The sequence below is a fragment of the Nerophis ophidion genome, linkage group LG21, assembly GCF_033978795.1.
Source record: "Nerophis ophidion isolate RoL-2023_Sa linkage group LG21, RoL_Noph_v1.0, whole genome shotgun sequence".
Lineage (NCBI taxonomy): Eukaryota > Metazoa > Chordata > Actinopteri > Syngnathiformes > Syngnathidae > Nerophis > Nerophis ophidion.
This window is the reverse complement of record NC_084631.1, coordinates 14,807,369-14,834,338: the sequence shown is the minus strand read 5'-3', so window position 1 is coordinate 14,834,338 and position 26,970 is coordinate 14,807,369. Positions and strand designations below refer to the sequence as shown.

Here is a 26,970-nt window from a genome sequence, read left to right as displayed (position 1 = left end):
ATGGAGCGGAGTAAAAGTAGCGTTTCTTCTCTATAAATATACTCAAGTAAAAGTAAAAGTATGTTGCATAAAAACTACTCTTAGAAGTACAATTTATCCCAAAAGTTATTCAAGTAGATGTAACGGAGTAAATGTAGCGCGTTACTACCCACCTCTGTATATATATATATATATATATATATATATATATATATATATATATATTAAATGTATATGTATTATACACACCATTTTTATTGGCTAAGTCCAATAGAAAGCATAAATGTTTGAATTGTGTTGCCAAACGATTACATGTTGTTGAGTTCGGTAAAAATAAACCATGTAATACATTTTAATCATCATTAGTTGATTATTATGATTGGTATCAGGGCTAGAGAAGTGCATTATTTTCTAATGGCACTTTTTGATAATATTTGGTTTACAGACGAAACACCCTCTTTATGATGCAATGCAGTCCGACGCCTCTGCATATTGACGACAGAATGGTTTATGAACGGTTGACCTGACACGGTTCTGAACGTTTGTGCTGTTTGGATCATGTTTTTTCGAAAAACTAATCAGTTAGGAGCATAAGGCCCTATGATATCTGTGTTACAGAAAGGTCAATAAATACAGAATCTACTTTTTAAACGCAGAAATTCACGTAATGTGACTGAAATGCTGTTATCTTGAAAAACGTTTATCTGGGTAAATGGTGTTAACTAAGATACATGCACCTCCTCACAGCCGCTCAATTGCTCCAAACAAAACTAATCTTTTCACTTCCTGGAGCCGTGTCAACACGTTAGCTGGGTCGCCGCGCACTTTTCTCGGGTCGAGTTGCCAACCGTCCCGTGAAAACGGGAATCGTCCTATATTTAGAGACAAAAGTACAGTTTGCCACAGGCTAAGGCTAAATCAATCGATGCCAGTGTGTCTAATCATTCATCTATCAAACCCATTGCAGGTCAACTTTCCTGGCATCTGTTTGTTTTGCCTTGGCTGCTGTCTCTCTGCCTCAGTCCAGCTTCTGGCAATCCGACTACAAATGTGACTTTTTACCAAAATTACATTTTTCTATTTAAAATAAATGAGCAAACTCTGTGGCCATTACATCTACGAGGTACGGCCTAATTTATTAGTATTGCTAGCTCACGTTTTTAGAAGTGTCATTTAGTAACTCTGCTTTCTTGTCATAATAATGATGTCTTGTCCTCAGAAAACTAGTTTTGCATCTAAGTTGTTAAACATAAACAGTGTGTCCAGCTTTATGATAGCGACACTACACTTTATGATAGTGACACTACCCTCTATGATTGTGCCACTGCACTTTATGATAGTGACACTACACTTTACAATGGGGCACCACACTTTATGATAGCGTCACCACTTTATGATAGTGACACTATATTTTAGGATAGTGCCACCACACTTAATGATAGTGACACTACACTTTATGATAGTGCCACCACACTTTATGATAGTGACACTAAAGTGGTCTCCAACAGTTTGCTGGCGATACAGTAAGGCTCAATTCAAAGTATCCCTCCTGTGATTTAAATTCAATAAAATTCAAATATCTCACCCTGTGTTTCTTTTTGTCCATGTAGTTCTCAAACTGATGCAAGTTGGAGACCCCCTTCTCTATCAAAAAGCTGCACACTAAATGTATACTGTTAAGCAGGACAGATATCTGTTTAGGAAACATGTTGGGTTTTTTTCAGTAAAAGTTTGCTTAATCGAGTAATTGGATAAAACACACTTTATGTATCCAATTAATCGTTCCACTCCTAATATATCGTCGATCATTAGGTCATATAACCCAAAAAGGTTTAATCGCTGCAATTGGACTTTTCTGAATAAGAGTCTAGTGGCCTCCATTCAGAATTTGCAGATACTATAAAACTCTTTTACACGAATAAAAAAGGTATTTAAAAAAAAAAAAACAGGTCGACAAGACCCACAAGGTGTCCCTTATTATTTTTTTTTTTCAGTGAGTTGGGAACCCATATCGTTGGGCGAGCTCCCTGCCCGTCAGTCAGACTTCAAAGTGGCCACTGCAAACACAAGTGTGTGAAATAACTATGAAACTCATCTCATACTATACAATAATACTATAGTTTGGCCACCAGTGTTAAAATAATAGCTGTGTCAGGCTTGTCCCTGACAGTTTTGGTCTATGTCTTAGTTTTTCCTCTGAGTTTGTGTTTAGTTCCTGTCAGCACTCTTATTTTGGTTCTGTTTCCTGTTTGTCTACCTGAGTGCTGTGTAACCTTCAGCTGTGGCTGATGGGCACCTGGCCACACCTGGGATCAATCAGCCAGCCACTATTTAATACCTGTTTTCTCCTCCAGTCAGGGCTGGATTATTATTGTGTCAATGTCATTTTCTACTTGTCATTCCTACTGGTCGTGTGAATGCAGCGTAGCGGTAAACTATATTTGGTGGATGTTTTGTAGCTTACTGTTTTTTGTTCCCTGCTTCCGATTTGTTTGTTATATCCGCCCACGTGCGTGCTTTTTGTTTGTACCCTTTGTCTGTTTAGTTGTAGTATTTTAAATTAAACTATGTTTTCCTGCAAAATGCCTCCCTCCTTCTCTGCATCTTGGGGTTCGTCACCAAATAATCCTGGCAAGCTGATGCATCCCTGTATGCGCTAATTTTTACTTTGAGACAGTGGTTCTCAATTATCTGCGGCATAGGTCAGTGGTTCTCAACCTTTTTTCAGTGATGTACCCCCTGTGAAATTTTTTTCAATTCAAGTACCCCCTAATCAGAGCAAAGCATTTTGGTTGGAAAAAAAAGATAAAGAAGTAAAATACAGCACTATGTCATCAGTTTCTGATTTATTAAATTAAATGATAAATGGGTTGTACTTGTATAGCGCTTTTCTACCTTCAAGGTACTCAAAGCGCTTTGACACTACTTCCACATTTACCCATTCACACACACACATTCACACACTGATGGAGGGAGCTGCCATGCAAGGCGCCAACCAGCACCCATCAGGAGCAAGGGTGAAATGTCTTGCTCAGGACACAACGGACGTGACGAGGTTGGTTCTAGGTGGGATTTGAACCAGTGACCCTCGGGTTGCGCACGGCCACTGCGCCACGCCGTCCCTTTTGTATAACAGTGCAAAATATTGCTCATTTGTAGCGGTCTTTCTTGAACTATTTGAAAAAAAAGATCTAAAAATAACTAAAAACTTGTTGAAAAATAAACGAGTGATTAAATTATAAATAAAGATTTCTACTAAGGGTGTGGGAAAAAATCGATTCGAATACGTTGTGCGATTCAGAATCGATTCTCTTTTTTTTTTTAAATCGATATCTATATGAGGGGGCGACTTGTCCAGGGTGTACACCGCCTTCCGTCCGATTGTAGCTGAGATGGGCACCAGCGCCCCCCGCGACCCCAAAGGGAATAAGCGGTAGAAAATGGATGGAATTTTTTATTTTATTTTTTATTTTTTTAATCAATCCAACAAACCACTACACAGCAATACCATAACACTGCAATCCAATTCCAAAACCAAACCTGACTCAGCAACACTCAGAACTGCAATAAACAGCTATTGAGAGGAGCCACAAACACGACACAGAACAAACTAAAAGTAGTGAAACAAAAATTAATATTAACAACAGTATCAATATTAGTTATAATTTCAGCATAGCAGTGATTAAAAATCCTTCACTGACATTATCATTAGACATTTATAAAAATAATAAAAAAGAACAATAATGTCACAGTGGCTTAGACTTGCATCGCATCTCATAAGCTTGACAACTCACTGTGTCCAATGTTTTCACAAAGATAAAATAAGTCATTTTTTTGGTTTGTTTAATAGTTCAAACAAATTTACATTATTGCAATCAGTTGATTAAACATTGTCCTTTACAATTATAAAACCTTTTTTTTTTAAATCTACTACTATGCTAGCATGTCAGCAGACTGGGGTAGTTCCTGCTGAAATCCTATCTATTGAATGAATACAGAATCGTTTTGAATCGGAAAAATATCGTTTTTGAATCAAGAATCGCGTTGAATCGAAAAAAATCAATATTTTATCGAATCGCGACCCCAACAATTGCTATTGAATCGAATCGTGGGACACCCAAAGATTCGCAGCTCTAATTTCTACACATAGACGTAATCATCAACTTAAAGTGCCCTATTTCGGGATTGTAATAGAGATCCATCTGGATTGATGAACTTAATTCCAAACATTTCTTCACAAAAAAAAAAAGTTTAATATCAATATTTATGGAAAATGTCCACAAAAAAATCTAGCTGTCAACACAGAATATTGCATTGTTGTATTTTTTTTTTCACAGTTTATGAACTTACATTCATATTTTGTTGAAGTATTATTCAATAAATATATTTATAAAGGATTTTTGAATTGTTGCTATTTTTAGAATAATTAAAAAAAATCTCACGTACCCCTTTACATACCTTCACGTACCCCCAGGGGTACACGGACCCCCATTTGAGAACCACTGGCATAGGTCATGCCTTGTCATGTTTTTTGATGTTATTCTCCATGGTTTTGAGTCTATTTCTGTTTCAGTGCTTCTGCCTTTCATTACATTCTGGTTGCTATGTGAGCTTATCACACACACACCATTCGTTTTACTGATTAGTGTCTCCACCACTAATCACGCTACAATTTATATCCTCTCGTCGGTCACTCGCAGGTTTATTGTTTGCGACAATTTTTTGGGTTTGATTTTGGCTACTTTAGTTAGTGCTACGGTAACTCATTCCTATTGTTCTTTCATGTATTTATTTGACAGGGACAGTACAATGAAACATTGCCACCCATAAGGTAACCTATGTCAAAGTACATAATACTTACAGCCACAGGCCAATGTGGAACTCTTCTCCCAGGTTAGGCTTTTAAAAAAAGATGAGAGAAGTGTAAAACACATACAAAAGGATTGAGACAGGTACACAAATAAAATCACATTGAAAATAATTGGCCCCATTTGTCCATACTACATCCAGTTCTAGTGCTCACACTTCTGATTTTCCTTAAAGGGGAACATTATCACAATTTCAGAAAGGTTAAAACCAATAAAAATCAGTTCCCAGTAGCTTATTATATTTTGTGAAGTTTTTTTCAAAATGTTACTCATCCTGGAATATCCCTAAAAAAAGCTTTAAAATGCCTGATTTTCGCTATCTGTGAAGCCATCGTCCATTTTCCTGTGACATCATCCAGTGATGCCAACACGGATAGCACAGCAAGATATGGCGACATAAACTCGGATTCAGACTTGGATTTCAGCGGCTTAAGCGATTCAACAGATTACGCACGTATTGAAACGGATGGTTGGAGTATAGAGGCAGATAGCGAAAACAAAATTGAAGAAGAAACTGAAGCTATTGAGCGAGTAGCTATGGATGCTATTCGGCCATGTTTGCCTTAACATCGCCGGTAAAATGTGAAGACCAACGATCGGAAGTTTCGCATCTTGTGACACTGGGTCAACTTAAATCCATCGATTGGTAAGTGTTTGTTTGGCATTAAATGTGGGTGGAGGGAAATGCTGGATGTAAATATAGTTTCAAATGTACATTCAGCTAGCATAAATAACATGTTAGCATCGATTAGCTGGCTGTCATGCCGCGACCAAATATGTCTGATTAGCACATAAGTCAACAACATCAACAAAACTCACCTTTGTGATTTAGTTGACTTTATCGTTGGAAATGCATCTGCAGGTTATCCATACATTTCTGTGCCATCTCTGCTTTAGCACCGCCGGTAAAATGTGCAGACACTCCGGCACATTCAATGGGGGTCTGGCGGCAGATTTCTTTGACTTTATCGTTGGAAATGCATCTGCTTTGAGTGTCGCAGGATATCCACACAATCTTGCCATCTCTGTAGTAACATAGCTTTCGACGGTAAAGTGTGCGGAACAAACGACTGACCATTTCGTCGGCTTTCCCCACTCCCTCGTATTTTGAACAAATTTCGTCCAATTTCTTGCCACTTTCGCATCTTTGGGCCAGTGGTGCAACTTGAATCCCTCCCTGTTAGTGTTGTTACACCCTCCAACAACACACCGACGAGGCATGATGTCTCCAAGGTTCCAGAAAATAGTCGAAAAAACGGAAAATAACAGAGCTTTGACGCGGCGTCTGTAATGTTTTTGAGAAAATGGTGGCTTTATTACCTAGGTGACGTCACGTTCCGAGAGCGATAAACACAATGGCGTTTAATTCGCCAAAATTCACCCATTTAGAGTTCGGAAATCGGTTAAAAAAACATGTGGTCTTTTTTCTGCAACATCAAGGTATATATTGACGCTTACATGGGTCTGGTGATAATGTTCCCCTTTAAGCCACTTTTTCAGTTTTGTGGAGAAAAGTTTTATGTCCGACTGTGCCTTTAACTCTAGTGGCAAAGCGATCCAGAGGTGTGAGGCCTTCACCCGGAAGGGAGACAGGTTCGCTTCATGCGACAGTTCACATTTGCTAACCTGACATCTTTTTTCTGTACTCTCCGTGCGCTTCAGAGTGGCCCGTCATTTTTTGCTTTTCACCTTGTACATGGAATTAAAAGACTCTTAGCTGCACACTGCTTCTGCTTCTTCTCGTCTGTTTCATCCTGGAAACATAACGAGACATATCATTATTAATATCCTAGTTGTAATTCATGTATCACATCTCATCTAATGTACATGTTGCACACTGTTGTATTTATGTGTTTGTTTCTGACAAGCAAATAAGGGCGTGTGCTTGATGTGCACATAAATATGGATTTACGCATGAAACCAAAGGCTGTGTCATTTTGACATAATTTATGACTACATTATTTATAGATGCGTCACCATCACGCGCCTGCACACAATTGCAGACGAGATAGGGAAGGATTTACAACGTGTAAGCAAGACTAGAATGGCTATCAGTGCTCTGTGGATCAGGCAGCGAGGGGACTTGTCGCGGCAGCAGGGACGGATGGTGATGAGCGCCATGGCGGCCATGCATCAACACAGATACTGCACCAGCATGGAGGCTGCCGCTCTAATATGCTAGACACACACAAGGCCAGTTTTGACGGATTCCAAACATGACAAAAAGGAGATATAGAAGGCGCGCCTTTTTACACTAGGTTACATGTCGGGCATGGATGTGTCAACACATGCAGTCATCTTAATCAAGCTGATTGCTTTTAGAAGCCATTCAGGATCAAATCTCTCTTGTAAAAGTTGTGGGGGAGGACAGTTTGTTCCTCGCCTGCATGCTGATTTAAAGACAGAGCGACAGACTCTTTCCGCTCAGTATGTTTTCCTGGTGCTGATGGGGTTTTTTTCTGGCCCACAGGAGTGGCAGGACTATCGCCTGACTTGGGTCCCGGAGGAGTTTGACGGCATGCTGAAGGTCAGGCTGCCTTCCAAACACATCTGGCTGCCCGACGTGGTGCTCTACAACAAGTAAGTCACAAAAAGGTGCACGCTGATACAGGCGGACTCACGCATGGATGCTCGCAAGCGGTTCTTAATGGGAGGCATTCATGCATGGTAACCTTCCCTACCTTGACTGCTCTCAAAGCACTTTTTCCTCATTGGTCCATCCACACGCACAGAAAGGCTGCATGGTCCAGGCGGGGGGGCTGCTAGGTAAGGTGCCAGCCTGCTCATCTGGAGCAATTAGCAGCTCAGTGAGATGCATAATAACACACTGATGTGGCCTGTAGAGCAGAGTTTCCGAACTTTAGGGCCGTTGTTGAGCCGTAAATGCGCCCTAGAACAGTAGTTCTCAACCTGTTTTCAGTGGTGTAGCCCCTGTGAACATTTTTTAACTCAAGTACCCCCTAATCAGAGCAAAGCATTTTTGGTTGGAAAAAAAGAGATAAAGAAGTAAAAAAACAGCTCTATGTCATCAGTTTCTGATTTATTAAATTGTATAACAGTGCAAAGTATTGCTCATTTTTAGTGGTCTTTCTTGAACTATTTGGAAAAAAATATATAAAAATAAGTAACAAGTGATTCAATTATAAATAAAGATTCCTACACATAGAAGTAATCAACTTAAAGTGGCCTCTTTGGGGATTGTAATAGAGATCCATCTGGATTCATAAACTTCATTCTAAACATTTCTTCACAAAAAAAGAAATCTTTAACATCAATATTTACGGAACATGTCCACAAAAAAATCTAGCTGTCAACACTGAATATTGCATTGTTGCATTTCTTTTCACAGTTTATGAACTTACATTCATATTTTGTTGAAGTATTATTCAATAAATATATTTATAAAGGATTTTTAAATTGTTGCTATTTTTAGAATATTTTTTAAAAATCTCACGTACCCCTTGGCATATCTTCAAGTACCCCCTGGGGTACGCGTACCACCATTTGAGAACCACTGCCCTAGAATGCCGCCAATAGGGTTAAACGGTATAGCACCATGATACTAATGAATCATATTCGGTACTACAGCAGACGAGCATGTTCGGCAGCGCACACAGCGTACTTACAAACAGACAACGTATGTAGACAGAAAATCGAGAATGGATGCATTTTGGCTTAAAAACGAAAGTGAACCTATAACACTAAAACGCCCTCAGGAAGAAGTGTTTTAAAGGCCTACTGAAATTAGATTTTCTTATTTAAACGGGAATAGCAGGTCCATTCTATGTGTCATACTTGATCATTTCGCGATATTGCCATATTTTTGCTGAAAGGATTTAGTAGAGAACATCCAAGATAAAGTTAGCAACTTTTGGTCGCTAATAGAAAAGCCCTGCCCTTATCGGAAGTGTGTGCGCGTGATGTCACGAGTTGCAGGGCTCCACACATATTCACGTTGTTTTTAATGGGAGCCAAAAGCAGTAAGAGCTATTCGGACCGGGAAAACAACAATTTCCCCATCAATTTGAGCGAAAAAAGGCGAAGACACATTTACTAGGATAATTCTGGGAAATCTCTTATCTTTCAGTTGTGTTGCTAGTGTTTTAGTGAGTTTAATAGTACCAGATAGTCGGAGGGTAGTGTCCACAAGTGTCTTGAGGCCAGTGTCTTAGGGAAGTCGACGGCAGCTGTATGGACGGCACAAGCTCAGCTGATCTCCGGTAAAAAGCGACTTTTTACCCCAATTTTCTCACTGAAAACTGCTGGTTGACATTCGGTCGAGATCCATGTTTGCTTGACCGCTGTGATCCATAATAAAGTTTCACCTCTGGGAATTTTAAACAACGAATTACCGTGTGTTTGTGTGGCTAAAGGCTAAAGCTTCCCAACTCCATCTTTCTACTTTGACTTCTCCATTATTAATTGAACAAATTGCAAAAGATTCAGCAACACATATGTCCATAATACTGTGTAATTATGCCGTTAAAGCAGAAGACTTTTAGCCGCGAGTGGTGCTGGCTAATATTTCATAACACTCCGTAACGTCACGCGTACACGTCATCATTCCGCTACGTTTTCAACAATAAACTCCGCGGGAAATTTAAAATTGCAATTTAGTAAACTAAAAAGGCTGTATTGGCATGTGTTGCAATGTTAATATTTCATCATTGATATATAAACTATCAGACTGCGTGGTGGGTAGTAGTGGGTTTCAGTAGGCCTTTAAGACATGGCTAGCTAGCTAGCAGCTAAAGTCCATCTGCAGTCTGCAGTGTTTTAGCTACTTCTAAATCACAAATATGGGTTGTGAGTTTTAGGCCTTTTGTTGGATCTGAATCTAGGATGTCATTGTGGCTTGTGCAGCCCTTTGAGACACTTGTGATTCAGGTCTATATAAATAAACATTGATTGATTGATTGTTAATCCTTGCCTCCATGACGACCAATAAAGTACGTTTCTTACAAGTATCATCCCTGCAGGACGAGGAATATCTAAACATGTTTCACTACGCTACACTACCGGCGTCACAATGTAAACAAACGCCATGGTTGGGTCTACACCTGACATCCACTGTAAGGATACCAAGTACAGGAGCGTATGTAGTCAATACTATGATTACATCGGTATTTTTTAGCATCTAAAAATTATTTTTTAATTTTTTTTTTTTTTAATTATGTTTATTAACTCAGGAAATATGACCCTGGACACATGAGGAATTTAAATCTGACCAATGTATTTAATGACCTGGTAACGGAGTGATACCCAAAGTTGTGGTATCATCCAAAACTAATGTAAAGCATCCGAACAACAGCAGAATCAATGATTTTTACATTTTAACAGAAATGTAGTTAGAACATATTAAAAGAGAAAGTAAGCAAATGTTAACAATAAATGAACAAGTAGATTAATAATTAATCTTCTATCACTTGTCCTTAATAATTTTAACAAAATAATAGAATGGGAAATGACAACATTTTACTGCATATGTCAGCAGCTAAATGGCCCTGATTTGTTTTACGGTGAATTCCTGGCAACTCCACAGCTGCCTGTATTGTACCATAAATTCTATAGGGGTTTTTTTGTAAACAGGTGAACAATATCAGTTTTTTCATAGTAATTTATTGTAAGCAAAAAACAGAATCAACTGTAAAATGTACAGATTCATTGTGACATAGTGACTGTACTTTTTACGGTGAATTCCTGGCAAACACAGCTTCCGGTATTTAACCGTAAACTGTGCCGATTTCCTTTATAGTGTAGCTTTCTGCCTACTAGCAGGTCTAAATAAATAGGCTGTCAACACTAAAACGCCTAAAAAATTGTGAGTCGCCCAATTTTGACTATGGCAGCACTATATAAATGAACAATTATCAATCAATCAATCAATGTTTACTTACATAGCCCTAAATCACTAGTGTCTCAAAGGGCTGCACAAACCACAACACAAACCACCTCGACATCCTCGGTAGGCCCACATAAGGGCAAGGAAAACTCACACCCAGTGGGACGTCGGTGACAATGATGACCCAGTGGGACGTCGGTGACAATGATGACTATGAGAACCTTGGAGAGGACGAAAGCAATGGATGTCCAGCGGGACTAACATGATACTGTGAAAGTTCAATCCATAGTGGATCCAACACAGCCGCGAGAGTCCCGTTTACAGCGGAGCCAGCAGGAAACCATCCCAAGCGGAGGCGGATCAGCAGCACAGAGATGTCCCAAGCCGATACACAGGCAAGCGGTCCATCCTGGGGCCCGACTCTGGACAGCCAGTAGGTCATCCATGGCCACCGGATCGGACCGGACCCTCTCCACAAGGGAGAGTGGGACATAGGAGAAAAAGAAAAGAAACGGCAGATCAACTGGTCTAAAAAGGGAGTCTATTTAAAGGCTAGAGTACACAAATGAGTTTCAAGGTGAGACTTAAATGCTTCTACTGAGATGGCATCTCGAACTATTACCGGGAGGGCATTCCAGAGTACTGGAGCCCGAAATGAAAACGCTCTATAGCCCGCAGACTTTTTGGGGCTTTGGGAATCACTAATAAGCCAGAGTCCTTCGAACGCAGATTTCTTGCCGGCACATATGGTACAATACAATCGGCAAGATAGGCTGGAGCTAGACCGTGTAGTATTTTATACGTAAGTAGTAAAACCTTAAAGTCACATCTTAAGTGCACAGGAAGCCAGTGCAGGTGAGCCAGTACAGGCGTAATGTGATCAAACTTTCTTGTTCTTGTCAAAAGTCTAGCAGCCGCATTTTGTACCAACTGTAATCTTTTAATGCTAGACCATAATAATAGTAATGTTAAAAGTATCCGAATCAGATCAGAAGTGAAACATTAGCTGTGTTTCTATTGAAAAAGAAATTTCAACATAGTACATTTGGGACTTGTAGCCTTTTCCATTAATTGTTGCTTTGCGTCATGAGCCCTAATTCTCTTAGAAGCTGATTCGGCAAGAGTCCAGTTTGAGGAAAATGGACGCTTTGCGAATCCATGGTTTTGGAGCTGCGATTACAATTGCAGTCACTGCTGTTGCCGTGATTGGACGAAGGCAGGCAGGTGATTGCTCAAAGGCAACGTCCTTACATATGGCAGCGGCCATGAATAAGCTATTTTTTGGAGGAATTTTCAACGAAGAATTCACAGATAAATTGTGGATTCAAGGGCCCCCTCAACATTGTTGGGGCATGTGGGTCCCTCCAACCCTTCGGGTCGGCCTCTTTTGCCAATGAGGGATCTGCGAGGCGATCCGGGTGCCCACCGATTGGAAGACGAAGTGTCTTGCATTGGCGCCCCGCTGGTTCGGTGTTCAGGTGCCATGTAAATGTAAAAAAGTGTTTCCATGATGCTTTTGTGACACACTTCAATATCGGAACCTCTGAAAATCCACCGCATAAAAGCATGAAAATGTTTCAGCGTTATTTGAGAGTTTTTTCAAAATATGAGTGTTTCCATTATCATTTTTTACTTCAAAAACAGTGCAAGTATATATAATGTAGTAACAGCCACGATCATAACAATATATAATATGTACAATATTTACTGTATTTTAGTTAATTTAATCATTTCTGGGACTGATTTCTTCAGCGCATTGATTTGTTTCCATTGCAGCGCACGTCTGGATTTCGGCAATAAATCTGATTTCGATACATTTTGTATTTTTTGCACAGCTATGTTATTTATTTTACGTCAAAATAATATTTTTCTATTTTATTTATGTTATGTGATTCTGTGCTACTTAAACAGTTTCTTTTTTGTGATATTAATATAATCTTGACTAACTGGGTTAATAAAACTGCCACTGAGTGTTTCCAGTACAGTTGTCATTCACTTCAATTTCAGTGAATCTCGCTCAAAATGCAATATCCTTATATATTTACTTTCACCTGAAAATGTATTGTGATATATATCGAATATCGAGTTTAAGTAAAAATATATCGAGATATACTTTTTTGTACATCTCGCCCAGCCCTAGTACAGATGCTATCTGGCTAGCTGTGTATAAACAAAGCATGAAATGTTGCCTAATATTTTACAGATACTGTAATATGACTGTTCATGTTTTTCAATCAGGACAGATTGGTGTCATATCGCAGTGTTGTGCATTACAAACTCACATGCGTAACATGCTGACAAAGAAGCTATCTTATCTCTTGCCATAGTTAGCTTTGACGGCTCATACCAAAGCACGGCAATGTGTTATTGCGCTAGAAAAATAGTTCCTTAGTGCCTTAGTGTTCACTCTTACATTAACATTGTTGCTACAGCTCGGTTATTATACAGGTTATGGAACATAAATGAAATATTGACAGTTTTTTAATGCAGTTTTAAAGTGGATTTAGAGGTAGAATTGATTTCTCTCATTAGCTGCATTGCTGGCCACCAAGAACAAGCCCATTTTTACATGTTAGAATGCAAAAAACATGTATTTTCGGTTCTCATAACGATTGTGAAAAATAGGCTAAACTTCCAAAAAAGTGCAAATACCCTTTAGGTCTGCCTGTATATCTATTTCACATATTTCATATCCTTATATAATCACGTTTTCTTTGATCTGCACCTTACCTTTAGGTGAGGAAAAAATATCACATACAGTATTTTCCTCCAATGTTTTGATCAATTTACCATTTGCACAACTTTAGGCTAGGCCCATTAGGGTTTTAAAGAACCTGCTAATTGAAACCTACGAGCCAGTTAGCAAATCAATTAAATTTTAATTATTAAACCCATTAATTGAAATCTACTTTCATAAACGTTATTACACAGGATGAACATTATGCACTTTATGGAGATTCTTGGTATAGACAATCTTGCAACAGTACAGTATTTATGCCTAGTATTACACATCATGGCTTACCTGCACACAATGCTAATAACGTTCACTTTAAACCGTCTGTTTATTAAATTAAATTTTTTTTACAAACATGGACACGTGCAAATAGGCTGAATGATGCTGGTTTTGCCCAAAATAAGGGGGTACATAAATTTATTGAGTCTCCATCAATCAAAATCTAAATCCTTGTTTGAGTTTAAACTGCCAAAAATGTCGAACACGATTGTATTCTATTAAGTATGCTATTGTTGTAATATACTTGTGTACTTAATAAGTTTTGTTTCTGCTGCCCCCAGTGACTTCAAATCCACTACTGCAAATGCATTCATAATCAATAAGATGCTTAAAAGAACTTTTACATTTACTCGGGGAAGCAGTTAGGGTACAGTATAGGCTACTATCAGATTACACAGAATTAATAGCAGAATTATCTCTCGGTTTACAGTGTATTTGTTCCATATATTCAAATAAATTACCCACGTAGTTGTACTTGACTTAATTAACCACATTTATTGATTATTGAAAGTTGACACAACACATATCAATACTTTATTTACAATAAATATTTGTTGAATTCTTATTTGTTTGGAGGTCAGTTTGTGTCTTGATTACAAAAGCGTTTTTTGACACTGAATTAATGTAACACATTTGTTTGCGTTTGAAAATCTATTTATACTGAAACTTTCATCCATCCATCCATTTTCTACCGCTTATTCCCTTAGTGGTCGCGGGGGGTGCTGGTGCCTATCTCAGCTACAATCGGGCGGAAGGCGGTTTACACCCTGGACAAGTCGCCACCTCATCGCAGGGCCAACACAGATAGACAGACAACATTCACACTTACATTCACAAACTAGGGCCAATTTAGTGTTGCCAATCAACCTATCCCCAGGTGCATGTCTTTGGAAGTGGGAGGAAGCTGGAGTACCCAGAGGGAATCCACGCATTCACGGGGAGGACATGCAAACTCCACACAGAAAGATCCCGAGTCCGGGATTGAACCCTGACTATCTCATAACCTTCGTATTGTGAGGCAGACGCACTAACCCCTCTGCCACCCTGAAGCCCCACTGACACTTTCGATTAATATAATTATGTGACCAAAACATGTATTTAAAATTTAAGTTTGTTCAAATAAATTGTTTCAAAATATGTTGTGTAAAAATTCAGTGTAAGAAAAAAATTATTGTATTAAATTTAAAACGGTTTTTATTAAGACTGAAGCAATCAATCCTATCTCAGAACCAGCCAATACGGTGCTTTGGTCTTAATTTACCAGAAATGGGTCCTCAGTTTTGAAGCAACATATGTTTTTGCTCTGAATTTTTCTGCACTGATTTTTTTATTTAATTTTTACATATAATTTTAATAGTGGGTTTTTTTTTCCATTGTTTTGCACTTAATTTTTTTTGTACACTGAATTTGTATACACTGCTTTTTTACACAGAATGTTTGTACACTAATTTCTTTCCACACTGAATTTCAAACTTATTTTTAACACATATTTTCCTCACAAATGTCTATTCAAAAAAATTTTAAGTCACAAAATTCAAAAGCAAAAAAAAAATTTAAAAATAAAACCTTACGTAATAATGACACAAATTAACCCACATACTTTGGCCTAAAAAGACTTGAGTATAATCCATACTTGCCAACCCTCCCCATCTTCCCAGGAGACTCCCGAATTTCAGTGCCTCTCCCGAAAATCTCCCAGAGCAACCATTCTCCCGAATTTCTCCCAATTTCCACCCGGACAACAATATAAGGGCGTGCCTTTGAGGCACTGCCTTTAGCGTCCTAGGAGACTATTATATATGTCTCTGTTATCCATAGGTTTATCTATAACCCATAAAGTAGACAGGCACAGAGCTATTTCTCAGCGTCTGTTTATTCCAGCCGGCACATTAAACTTTAGACTGACACACAACATCTGGATTCCCATCATGCATTGATTCAAAACTACGGCAAGTAATAATGTCCAAAAACATAACAGAGACGAAGCAGAAGAACGAAGGGGAGACATGGCGATGACGAGTAAGAAGAAGAAGTTCGCTTGCAAGTTCCAAAATGATTGGAAAAAATTATTTCAGTTAATCCAGGACGGCTCGAAGGGGAAGGGGTATGCTGCCTGCAAATTTAGTAGATCGGACTTCTCCATTGAACACAGTGGCCGGACAGATATACTCATTCATGAATGAATTATTTATATTATATTAATACTGAGATTGGCACCAGCAACCCCCGCAACCCCAAAGGGAATAAGCGGTAGAAAATGGATGCATGGATGGATAATATAATATAATATAATGGATGGATGGATATATAATATTATATTATATTATATTATATTATCCATCCATGCATCCATTTCCTACCGCTTATTCCCTTTGGGGTTGCGGGGGGCGCTGGTGCCTATCTTAGCTACAATCCGGCGGAAGGCGGTGTACACCCAGGACAAGTCGCCACCTCATCGCAGGGCCAACACAGATAGACAGACAACATTCACACTCACATTCACACCCTAGGGCCAATTTAGTGTTGCCAATCAACCTATCCCCAGGTGCATGTCTTTGGAGGTGGGAAGAAGCTGGAGTACCCGGAGGGAACCCAGGCATTCACGGGGAGGATATGCAAACTCCATAAAAAAAGATCCCGAGCCAGGGATTGAACCCTGACTACTCAGGACCTTCGTATTGTGAGGCAGAGGCACTAACCCCTCTGTCACCATAAAGCCCATAATATAATATTATATATATATATATATATATATATAATATATAATATAATATATATATTATATATATATATATATATATATATATATATATATATATATAATATATAATATAATATATATATATATATATATATAATATATATATATATATATAATATAATATAATATAATATAATATAATATATATATATATATATATATATATATATATATATATATATATATATATATATATCCATCCATCCATTTTCTACCGCTTATTCCCTTTTGGGGTCGCGGGGGGCGCTGGCGCCTATCTCAGCTACAATCGGGCGGAAGGCGGGGTACACCCTGGACAAGTCGCCACCTCATCGCAGGGCCAACACAGATAGACAGACAACATTCACACTCACATTCACACACTAGGGCCAATTAAGTGTTGCCAATCAACCTATCCCCAGGTGCATGTCTTTGGAAGTGGGAGGAAGCCGGAGTACCCGGAGGGAACCATATATCTCCATCCATCCATTTTCTACCCCTTATTCCCTTTTGGGGTCGCGGGGGGCGCTGGCACCTATCTCAGCTACGATCGGGCGGAAGGCGGTGGTACACCCTGGACGAGTTGCCACCTCATCGCAGTATATATATAAGATATGTATATATATATATATATATATATATATATATATATATATATAAGATATGTATATATATATATATATATATATATATATATATATATATATATATATATATATATATATATATATATATACATATATAAGAAATATTTGAAAACATACACACCAACCGCTACCTCCCATCTCCCAAATTCGAGGGTCTCAAGGTTGGCAAGTATGACATAATCCCTAATCGTTGTGATATACTCCATACTGCTAGATGGCTCTACATGCATTTCAAGTAATTGTAGTAAGAGTAGTTAACTGTGAGTTTTCACTATAATCATAATTAAAATATTGGTATTTTAACATCTTATTCGTACCATTTAAATGCTTACAGTTCAATTGAACCGTTTTTGTAATGACAGCATACTAGCTAGATTAGCCTAGCTAGTTTGCCTGGGCAGATTTTCCATTGTGATGTATTGTGTTGTATTCTGTTGATGAATTTAACATCTAAAAGTGTCTAACTTGTAGGTTATATTGGTGAACATGTTTTACAGTATAGAGTTAAAAATAATTAGTAAAAAAAAATTAGTTTTTTTAAATGTACCTTATTTTTGACATTTGGGCACCAGGCTGTAGGTGGCGGTAGAGACAAGCCGATTTCTGGGGGGGAAAAATGCAGTCAACACTTTTACACTTTTTTAAAGCATCACGACAGTCTTGTTAGTGTGCATGAAGAAATGCAGATAATATTACTGATAACTCACCTTAGCTTTGTAATAGAAGGTTGCTAAATGCAGCCTTTTTAACATGTTTTAAGGCCGCATTACTTTCTGGCTTCAGGACCCTCATAGCTGGCTGTAGCTATGCATGTCTAAAACAGACCCAATGCGTCCTTGTTGCTGTTTTATATTTTGATTTGCCTTATTTACAGCTCCAAGAGACGGTCGAAATTTTAGAAATATCAGAAACACTGTAAACCACAAAAATAAACACTTTGTTCAAAAATATCTCCGAGATGATGTGTGTATTATTTCCCTGAGGGAAGGTTTTAACACAGTGTATTGTAGGCTGACCATATTGTGAAATCCCAAAAAGAGGACATATATATATGCATGCTGTTGTAAGCATTTCACCGATCTCGCGCAATTTGCAAATTTGGACGTGATCTAACCGCAAAACAGTCTCCCAACACTGCGTAGATGGCATCAAGGCCTATTTATCCAAGCGTGAGGGTTGGGAAACGAAGGTGTTTGGCGAGGGAAGCGTGGATTCAGGCCGGGTGTCTTATTTCAAGTTCCAGGTAACCCTACATTATTATATTTTATAAATAATAAACCAAGTTGTGGTAGTAGTTTAGTCAGTAATTTAGTCGTGGATGTACACTGTGAAGTGATGAATCCAATAAACATTTGATTTGATTTGATTTGACTTTGATTAGACATTTAATTTGCAAAATGCAGTTGCGCATTTTGCAAATTGCGCTCATTGGTATTGTGCTCACAACAGTGCCAAGGCAGGCAGCACGCCAAGGCCAGGATGAGGTGAAAATTTGCCAGTGATACTTGAACTTGCTTTCTAAATAATATATGTATTTAAATACAGCCTTTTTTCTCCTCTAGGAATTTTCAAAATGGGGTCCCACAGTAAATTTTTCGGGTCCCACTTTTTTGTAAGCGTTTTGAAAAAAATGTATAAAACATATGCATTATCCTGTTATATCTCACATTCTATATTGTGTTTTGGAAAAAGGTTTTCATAAACGTTACTTAATAATTAAAAAATAAAACAAATGTGTATCCATCAATCCATTTACATATGTAAATGTGTTCAGTTATAAACATTCATTCACTTTCTGCTGCTGCTAGTTTTTTCTATGTTTTTATTTAATAAGTTGTAGGTGTGATTAATTCAGTATGAAAGTGTAAAAAATGTTTTGCTTGGGTCATGAAATGATGATAACGGTGTGCCAGGGCATACATACATTTTGTATTTAACGCTTAAATCTCTGGAGTCTACATCAACTTCAGATCTATTCCTCATTTCAAAATGTTTTAGTTTTTTTATGTTGTTTTTTTGTTTGTTTTCCGCCCTTTTCTGTCAAACAAAAGTATCTTTTTTTTATGGCAAACACACGAAATATGCAAAATCTTCCAACAAAAATATTGTTCAGAGTGGAATATTTGATGTGAAGTAATCGGAACCTTGGATAGGTCAATAATTCATAATATCATTAACTTTGATTCAATATTATGTTTTCAGCAATGACCGTTTGAAAGAAAAAAAAATGCTTTGTTTTTATTAGTCAACATTGCAACATTTTCTAAATTACATTTCACCATTAAGGTTTTTTATTTCACTTTTGTTATGTTTTTGTTTATTTTAATAGTATTTTCAGAATGTGCCGTGGACCTTTAAAACATTAGCTGTGGGCCGCAAATGGCCTCCGGGGCACACTTTTGACACCCCTGCTAAAGATAATAAAAAATTAAATCTGATAAATCTATTGATAAAAAGCAGAGCTTGGTGACACATGCGCGTTTATCATAACTCTCTCGCTCTCTCTGTCTCCGCCCCTCCCTCATGAACATTGCTGCGTGCGCACAACTTCACAATTTGTTTTGTTTTCAACCTTTTCTTAACCCTGAACGTACATAGAAAATACATGCAACCCTAACTCAAAATGCCGGACATTTGAGGCATTAAAGAAACTCCGCCCGGACATGTCCAGGGAAAAGAAGATGTATGGTCAGTCTAGTGCAGGCCCGGGCAATTATTTTGACTCGGGGGCCACACTTAGAGAAAAAATTGTGTCTGGGGGCCGGTGTAACTATTTTTATGAACGCTAATACAAAACCTCACAATAATTTCTGATTGAATGCTAAAAACGTTATGACAGACCACCTTAAAAAAAATAATGGAATTTTGCATTTTTCTATGAAGGATAAACACTGAATATTGACAAAATATGAACGTCACACCCCCTTTCGATCGACACATTTTACAATCAAGTGAAACTCAACAAAAATGCAACAAACAGTGAAATATTAACGCAAAGGGTACAAAATAAACCCACCGACAGTCTGATATATCAGATACATCACAAAGCTTTAGAACTTTGTTGTGAAAATCTCCTTCCACGTCTGTGGAAACGCTTCCCGCCCACACTGCTTGGTGCTTCGTCTGAGCTGCTGTGATTTACATTACCATAGTAACTAATTCGATGACCATAGTAACTAATTAGATTACCATAGTAACTGGTATATTCCAACCATTGAAATATTTTGTATAGTTCAAGACTTACGGTCGTTAGAAAACATCACTACACATCATAATGGCAGCTACACTTCTCATCTTAAAGGCCTACTGAAACCCACTACTACCCACCACGCAGTCTGATAGTTTATATATCAATGATGAAATATTAACATTGCAACACATGCCAATACGGCCTTTTTAGTTTACTAAATTGCAATTTTAAATTTCTCAGGAGTTTCTTCTTGAAAACGTTGTGTAATGATGACGCGTGACGTCACGGACTGTTTGGAAATATGAGCGCTGCACACACACACAGCTAAAAGTCGTCTGCTTTAACGGCATAACTACACAATATTTTGGACATCTGTGTTGCTGAATCTTTTGCAATTTGTTCAATTAATATTGGAGAAGTCAAAGTAGAAAGATGGAGTTGGGAAGCTTTAGCCTATAGCCACACAAACACACAGTGATTCCTTGTTTAAAATTCCCAGAGATGAAACTTTACTATGGATCAAAGCGCGGTCAAGCGAACATGGATCCCGACCGTATGTCAACCAGCAGGTTTCGGTGAGAAAATTGTGGTAGAAAGTCGCCACTTACCGGAGCTCAGCTGAGCTTGCGCCGTCCATAAAGCTGCCTTCGACTCGCCTGAGACACTGCGCGTCAAGACACCCGTGGACACACACCTCCGACTATCAGGTACTGTTAAACTCACTACAACACTAGCAACACAATAGAAAGATAAGGGATTTCCCAGAATTATCCTAGTAAACGTGTCTAAAAACAGCTGAATCCATCCCAATGCAATCACATTTTTTTTTTTTCCTAGTCCGTCGCTATCAATATCCTCAAACACAAATCGTTCATCCTCGCTCAAATTAATGGGGAAATTGTCGTTTTCTCGTTCTTGATAGCACTTTTTGTTGGAGGCTCCCATTAAAAACAATGTGAGGATGTGAGGAGTCATCAACGTGTGACGTCATCGTCTGCGACTTTCGGTAAAGGCAGAGCTTTTCTGTTAGCGACCAAAAGTTGCAAACTTTATCGTGGATGTTCTCTACTAAATCCTTTCAGCAAAAATATGGCAATATCGCGAAATGATCAAGTATGACACATAGAATGGACCTGCTATCCCCGTTTAAATAAGAAAATCTCGTTTCAGTAGGCCTTTAAAGATCTAAAACAATTATTTGGGAATCTCCGGCGGGCCAGAGTGAAAAGCTCAACGGGTCTGGTCTAGTGTATTGGGACTGTGCAGGTGTGCCTAATAAAGTGGTGTGGTGAGCGTGTGGGAGGCTGCGATGCTTTTTCTTACTGTGTTTGTGTGGACGTGTGCTGCTATATTTGGCGGTCTACAAAATCTAGTTGAGTGAACTGGTTTTGCATAATCGTATTTGTCATGTTCCACTGTCGTCTATTCTCAGAGGGAGAAACACAGCCTGCTGTCATCATTTTTGTTGACGATATAAATGTTTCAAGGGAATAAGAAACTTCCCCTTTTTCTCCTATTTCAGCGCTGACGGCGTGTACGAGGTGTCGTTCTACTCCAACGCGGTGGTGTCGTACGACGGCAGCATCTTCTGGTTGCCGCCGGCTATCTACAAGTCGGCCTGCAAGATCGAGGTCAAGCATTTCCCCTTTGACCAGCAGAACTGCACTCTGCGCTTCCGCTCGTGGACCTACGACCGCACCGAGATCGACCTGGTTCTGCGCGCCGACGTCGCCAGCATGGACGACTTCACGCCCAGCGGCGAGTGGGACATCATCGCCCTTCCGGGGCGGCGGAACGAGAACCCGGCGGACCCCGCCTACGTGGACATCACGTACGACTTCATCATACGCCGCAAGCCCCTTTTTTACACCATCAACCTCATCATCCCCTGCGTCCTCATCACCTCCTTGGCCATCCTGGTCTTCTACCTGCCGTCGGACTGCGGCGAGAAGATGACGCTTTGCATCTCTGTGCTTCTGGCGCTCACCGTCTTCCTGCTGCTTATCTCCAAAATCGTCCCGCCCACCTCCCTGGACGTCCCCCTGGTGGGGAAGTACCTGATGTTCACCATGGTCCTGGTCACCTTCTCCATCGTCACCAGCGTGTGCGTGCTCAACGTGCACCACCGTTCACCCACCACGCACACCATGCCGCCGTGGGTCAAGGTGGTCTTCCTCAACAAGCTGCCCGCCTTGCTCTTCATGCGCCAGCCGAGGAACAGCTGCGAGCGACAGCGGCTGCGCCAACGGCGGAGAGCCCAGGAGCAGAAGGAGGGCGGGCGCGGGGGCGAGGCGGGGGCCCTCATGGTGGGGCTCGGGTTGGGTGGTAGCAACAGCGCGGGGGGCGGAGCCTCATCGACGGCAGTGTTCAACAAGGAGGACAGTGACCCTTGTACCTGCTATGTGAACAGAGCGTCTGTCAAACAGTTTGGAGGAGACCTGGGTGCGAAGGGGGGGTCCATGGACGGTCTGAACAGGGTGAGGGAGAGTCGGGAGGGGGGCTCTGGGAACCCCCCAAGAGGGAAGCAAGCAGCAGGGGGTCAGGCTCTCACGCAGGCTATCCTGGCTCAAGCCTGTCCCGGCTTCGAGGAGGCGGTGGAAGGAGTGCGCTTCATCGCCAACCACATGAAGGGTGAAGACGATGACCAGAGTGTGAGTATCGGATATCGTTACGTCTATTTAGAGACTGTAAGGCGCACTTGAAATCCTTTTATTTTCTCAAAAATCGACAGTGGCCATACTATTTTACGGATTAATTCTGGTTGTGCTTACCGACCTCGAAGCAATTTTATTTTATCAGTGGTGGGCAGTCAGGGCCAGCAAGGCCTTCTCTGCTGGCCTAACATAACCAGAAATCATGATCAGAATGAAAGATCAAAGTTTTTTTTAATTTACTATCCCAAAATATCTATAAGCATTCATATTGTCTTCATGTCATATTATGCTAGTTCCAGCGCTGTTGTTTTTAGGTTAGAGTTTGTATCCAATCAGAATTCAGTTAGCTTATGTTGCCATGCTGTACGAAATTTGCCTGGGGCCTTCAGAATCAACTGCAAGTGAACGGGCACATACAGTTGAAAGACAGTTGCCATAGCCAATCAGATTGAGTTGTCAGTAAGGCTTTATAGCTGGCCTTAGGCGTGGCGCAGTGGCCGTGTGCAACCCAAGGGTCCCTGGTTCAATCCCCACCTAGCACCAACCTCGTCACGTCCCTTGTGTCCTGAGCAAGATACTTCACCCTTGCTCCTGATGGGTGCTGGTTAGCGCCTTGCATGGCAGCTCCCTCCATCAGTGTGTGAATGTGTGTGTGAATGGGTAAATGTGGAAGTAGTGTCAAAGCGCTTTGAGTACCTTGAAGGTAGAAAAGCGCTATACAAGGACAACCCATTTATAATTTTTTTACCTTGTGATTGACTGCTCACTTGGGAGTAGTGTGTGTATAAAGACCCGAAAATGGCACCTATTAGCGACATTATCTGGTGTTTTGTTTTGCAATATTATGCAAACTCAACTTGTTTTACCTATTGTTTCCTGCTGCGGTGTATTTGAGATCTGCATAGGTCCGGAAAATTTGGGCGAATCCGCCATTGTAGTCCATGGCGTGGTCAATAAACTCCTTTTTATTTTATTTTTGTTGTGGGGCATTCATCCTGCGTTGTTGCCATTCCCAAAACGAATGTAGATTACAGTTTTACCTTATATATATCAGTAGATTCTCTACGGAAGCACTAAAAACTAGCGGTACTACGGGGAAAAGACGCTGTCGAAGTGGAGCCACAACCGGCGCATACTGAAGAGACGGTCACAAAGCGGCTCGAAGATGGTCTGTAAAACATAATCTATGCAGCATTTGGATCGAACAACTACCATTTTACATGTTCTGTAGACCAGTGTTTTTCAACTAGTGTGCCGTGAGATACAGTCTGGTGTGCTGTGGGAGATTATCTAATTTTACCTTTTTGGGTTAAAAATATTTTTTGCAAACCAATAATTATAGTCTGCAAATGATGTGTTGTTGTTGGGTGTCGTTGCTGTCGAGAGCTCAGCAGAGTAACCATGTAATACTCTTCAATATCAGTAGGTGGCAGCCGATAGCTAATAGCTTTGTAGATGTCGGAAACAGCGGGAGCCAGTGTGCAGGTAAAAGAGTGTCTAATGCTTAAACCAAAAATAAACAAAATGTGAGTGCACCTAAGAAAAGGCATTGAAGCTTAGGGAAGGCTATGCAGAACGAAACTAAAACTGAACTGGCTTCAAAGTAAACCAAAAGAGAATGCTGGACGACGGCTAAGACTTACTGTGGAGCAAAGACAGCGTCCACAAAGTACATCCGAACATGACAATCAACAATGTCCCCACAAAGGAGGATAAAAACAACTGGAACATTTTTCATTGCTAAAACAAATTAGATGCGGGAAATATCGCTCAAAGGCAGACATGAAACTGCTACAGGAAATTACCAAAAAAAGGGAAAAAGCCACCAAAATATGACCGCAAGACAAGAACTAAGACTACAAAGGAAAACTCCAAAAAATTCAAAATAATACACGGCGTTATGTGACAGGTGGTGACAGTACACCTACTTTAAGACAAGAGCTATAGTGATGTATGCTTGGTTATGCTTCAAAGTCATATCCAACAATTTTCACTTTTTACTTTTTACCGTCAACGGAGTTTTGTTTTTTAATGATTTCTGCTGGTGGTGTGCCTCCGCATTTTTTCAAAGCAAAAAATGTGCCTTGGCTCAAAACAGGTTGAAAAACACTGATAAAGACCACGAGGAAGTGTTTTCCATTTAGAAAAAAAAAGAAGTCATATCACTCCTTTAGTGCACCTTTTGTATGAAATTAGCCCTTTAGACCAGTACGCCTTACATTCCAGTGCACACTGGGGTCCGAAAAATACGGTACTTGCAAATTATTATGCACTCACCAGCACTTGTGTTCTAATCAGATCCAATACAAGGACCAGAGCAAACATTCAAAAACGATTCAAACAAAATATTTTTTAAAAGGACTTTAATATTATGTTACATGCTGCTCCAGTCCTGTTGGTGGCAGCACTGTACATTTACACATGGTGCCAACTGGATAAGAACGGAAATTTAATGTGTCCCTCCAGGTCACTACTAGTCACTACTAGTAGTGACCTGGAGGGCTCCGCCTCCCCAAAACTGCTGCGCCCTACTTTTTGTCTGCAGGCGTGACACAGAATGAATGACTAAATTATGCGTTTGTACGCAGAGGAATGGTTTGCACGGATGAATACTTGGCTCGATCTAAAATTGTGTAAATAGAAACGTTTTCAAATAGAAGGGTTCTTAAAACGAGATTGCACTGTATTCATATAAACTAAAATCAATTGCAACTTGAGGGATTAAAGTTGAGGTGGGAATCTTTGGGCACCTCACGTTCGATTCTAATTCATTGAGTTACGATTCAATTCAGAATTGATTTTCGAATCAACACGATTCTTCTAATGTATATAAATGATATTAAAACATTTTTAAAACAGGTTACAGGTTAAAAAAGCTCCTCCTGGCTGCTGATAAACGACTTATACGCGCAATGTGGGGTCTGTGCCGAGGATGTTGTGCAGCCCTTTGAGACACTTGTGATTTAGGGCTATATGCATATAGTGAGATTGATTGATTGACGAATGTTGGCCTTAAAATCTTATTTTTAAAAATATATTTAAAATATTTAATTTACAAAATGCACGTAATGCAAGCGGTAGAAAAAGGATGCATGGACGTAATGTTTATCAATGCAATAAAAGAAAATGGAGCAACTCCAACCTAATCCCAGCTTTTCAATACTTAAAGAAAATTAAAAAACAAATGAGAAATCCTACAAATTGTCACAAAACTGGAACGCAGCTTAGTGGCGAGACCCAAAGATGCATGGAGGCAGACAGTGAGTAAAATTATATTATTTTATATATTTTTTAAAAAGGGCGCACTTACACGGAGTGGAGAAAAAAACTGAAAACTCACTCACAAAATCAGTGGGACTTCTTTTGTATCAGGAACATGTGCACGCCAAGCATGAGGTAATGATCTGACTGAAATAGGAGACTGATTGGCCACCGGGTACAGGTGTGTCCCAGTTTCCAATCAAGCACCAAGTGTGGAAGCTGCTACAAAAACCTACAAAATAAAAGGGACAGGACAGGAAGTAAAATACCACGCACCAAGAAAAAGCAAAAACAAAAGTCCTAAACAGTTACAAGGATGTAACACAAACACAATACTTCTTAAATACAATACTAAAAAAAAACAACCTTTGTGACAGAAAAGCTTCTTTCATCTGACCAGAACTTATTTATGTCTCAGAAACATGGATCCAAACGCTGTAACCCGCAGAAACATGTGGTTCTATAGGTGTGTGTTCAAGATTTCTTGAATAGAATGAGTTACCAATGACCAAGTCCGACACCGAGTCCAGATAGAGAGACAGCTCCTCCAACATATAGAACCTGGCCAGAAAGCAAGTGTCTGGGCAAATTATCCGCAAGGAAGCCATAGAAGATCTCTGGCTCAATGGGAAAATTCCCGGTAAGAAAGCCAGAATAGGACAAAAAATGACAATCCCTGAAGCAATTTCAGCGCCAGAACCATCACTGACACAGCCTCGACCGTTCAAGTTCAAATGTTGTGTAGTTTGTCACGGCCCATATCAGGAATGACAGAG

At 39.7% G+C, this 26,970-nt stretch overlaps 1 protein-coding gene and 1 long non-coding RNA gene across 3 annotated transcripts in view; one reads left to right on the top strand and one right to left on the bottom strand.

Annotated features, from left to right (window-relative positions):
• The window catches only part of chrnb2 (cholinergic receptor, nicotinic, beta 2), a 97,301-nt gene that overhangs the window by 67,687 nt on the left and 2,644 nt on the right, over nucleotides 1-26,970 (top strand). The window contains exons 4-5 of the mRNA XM_061881990.1: nucleotides 7,318-7,427; nucleotides 21,802-22,930. Of these exons, the coding sequence (XP_061737974.1) occupies nucleotides 7,318-7,427; nucleotides 21,802-22,930 (1,239 nt within the window). The remainder of the gene's footprint in view (nucleotides 1-7,317; nucleotides 7,428-21,801; nucleotides 22,931-26,970) is intronic.
• On the bottom strand, nucleotides 6,831-26,356 carry LOC133539803 (uncharacterized). 2 transcript variants are annotated; one of them, XR_009803496.1, is made up of 4 exons: nucleotides 26,278-26,348; nucleotides 17,637-17,692; nucleotides 7,529-7,684; nucleotides 6,831-7,418 (listed from the first exon to the last, which is right to left on the bottom strand). It is a non-coding gene; the product is annotated as an uncharacterized LOC133539803 (long non-coding RNA). The 2 variants fall into 2 exon arrangements; XR_009803497.1 differs by lacking the exon at nucleotides 17,637-17,692 and having other exon boundaries at nucleotides 26,278-26,356.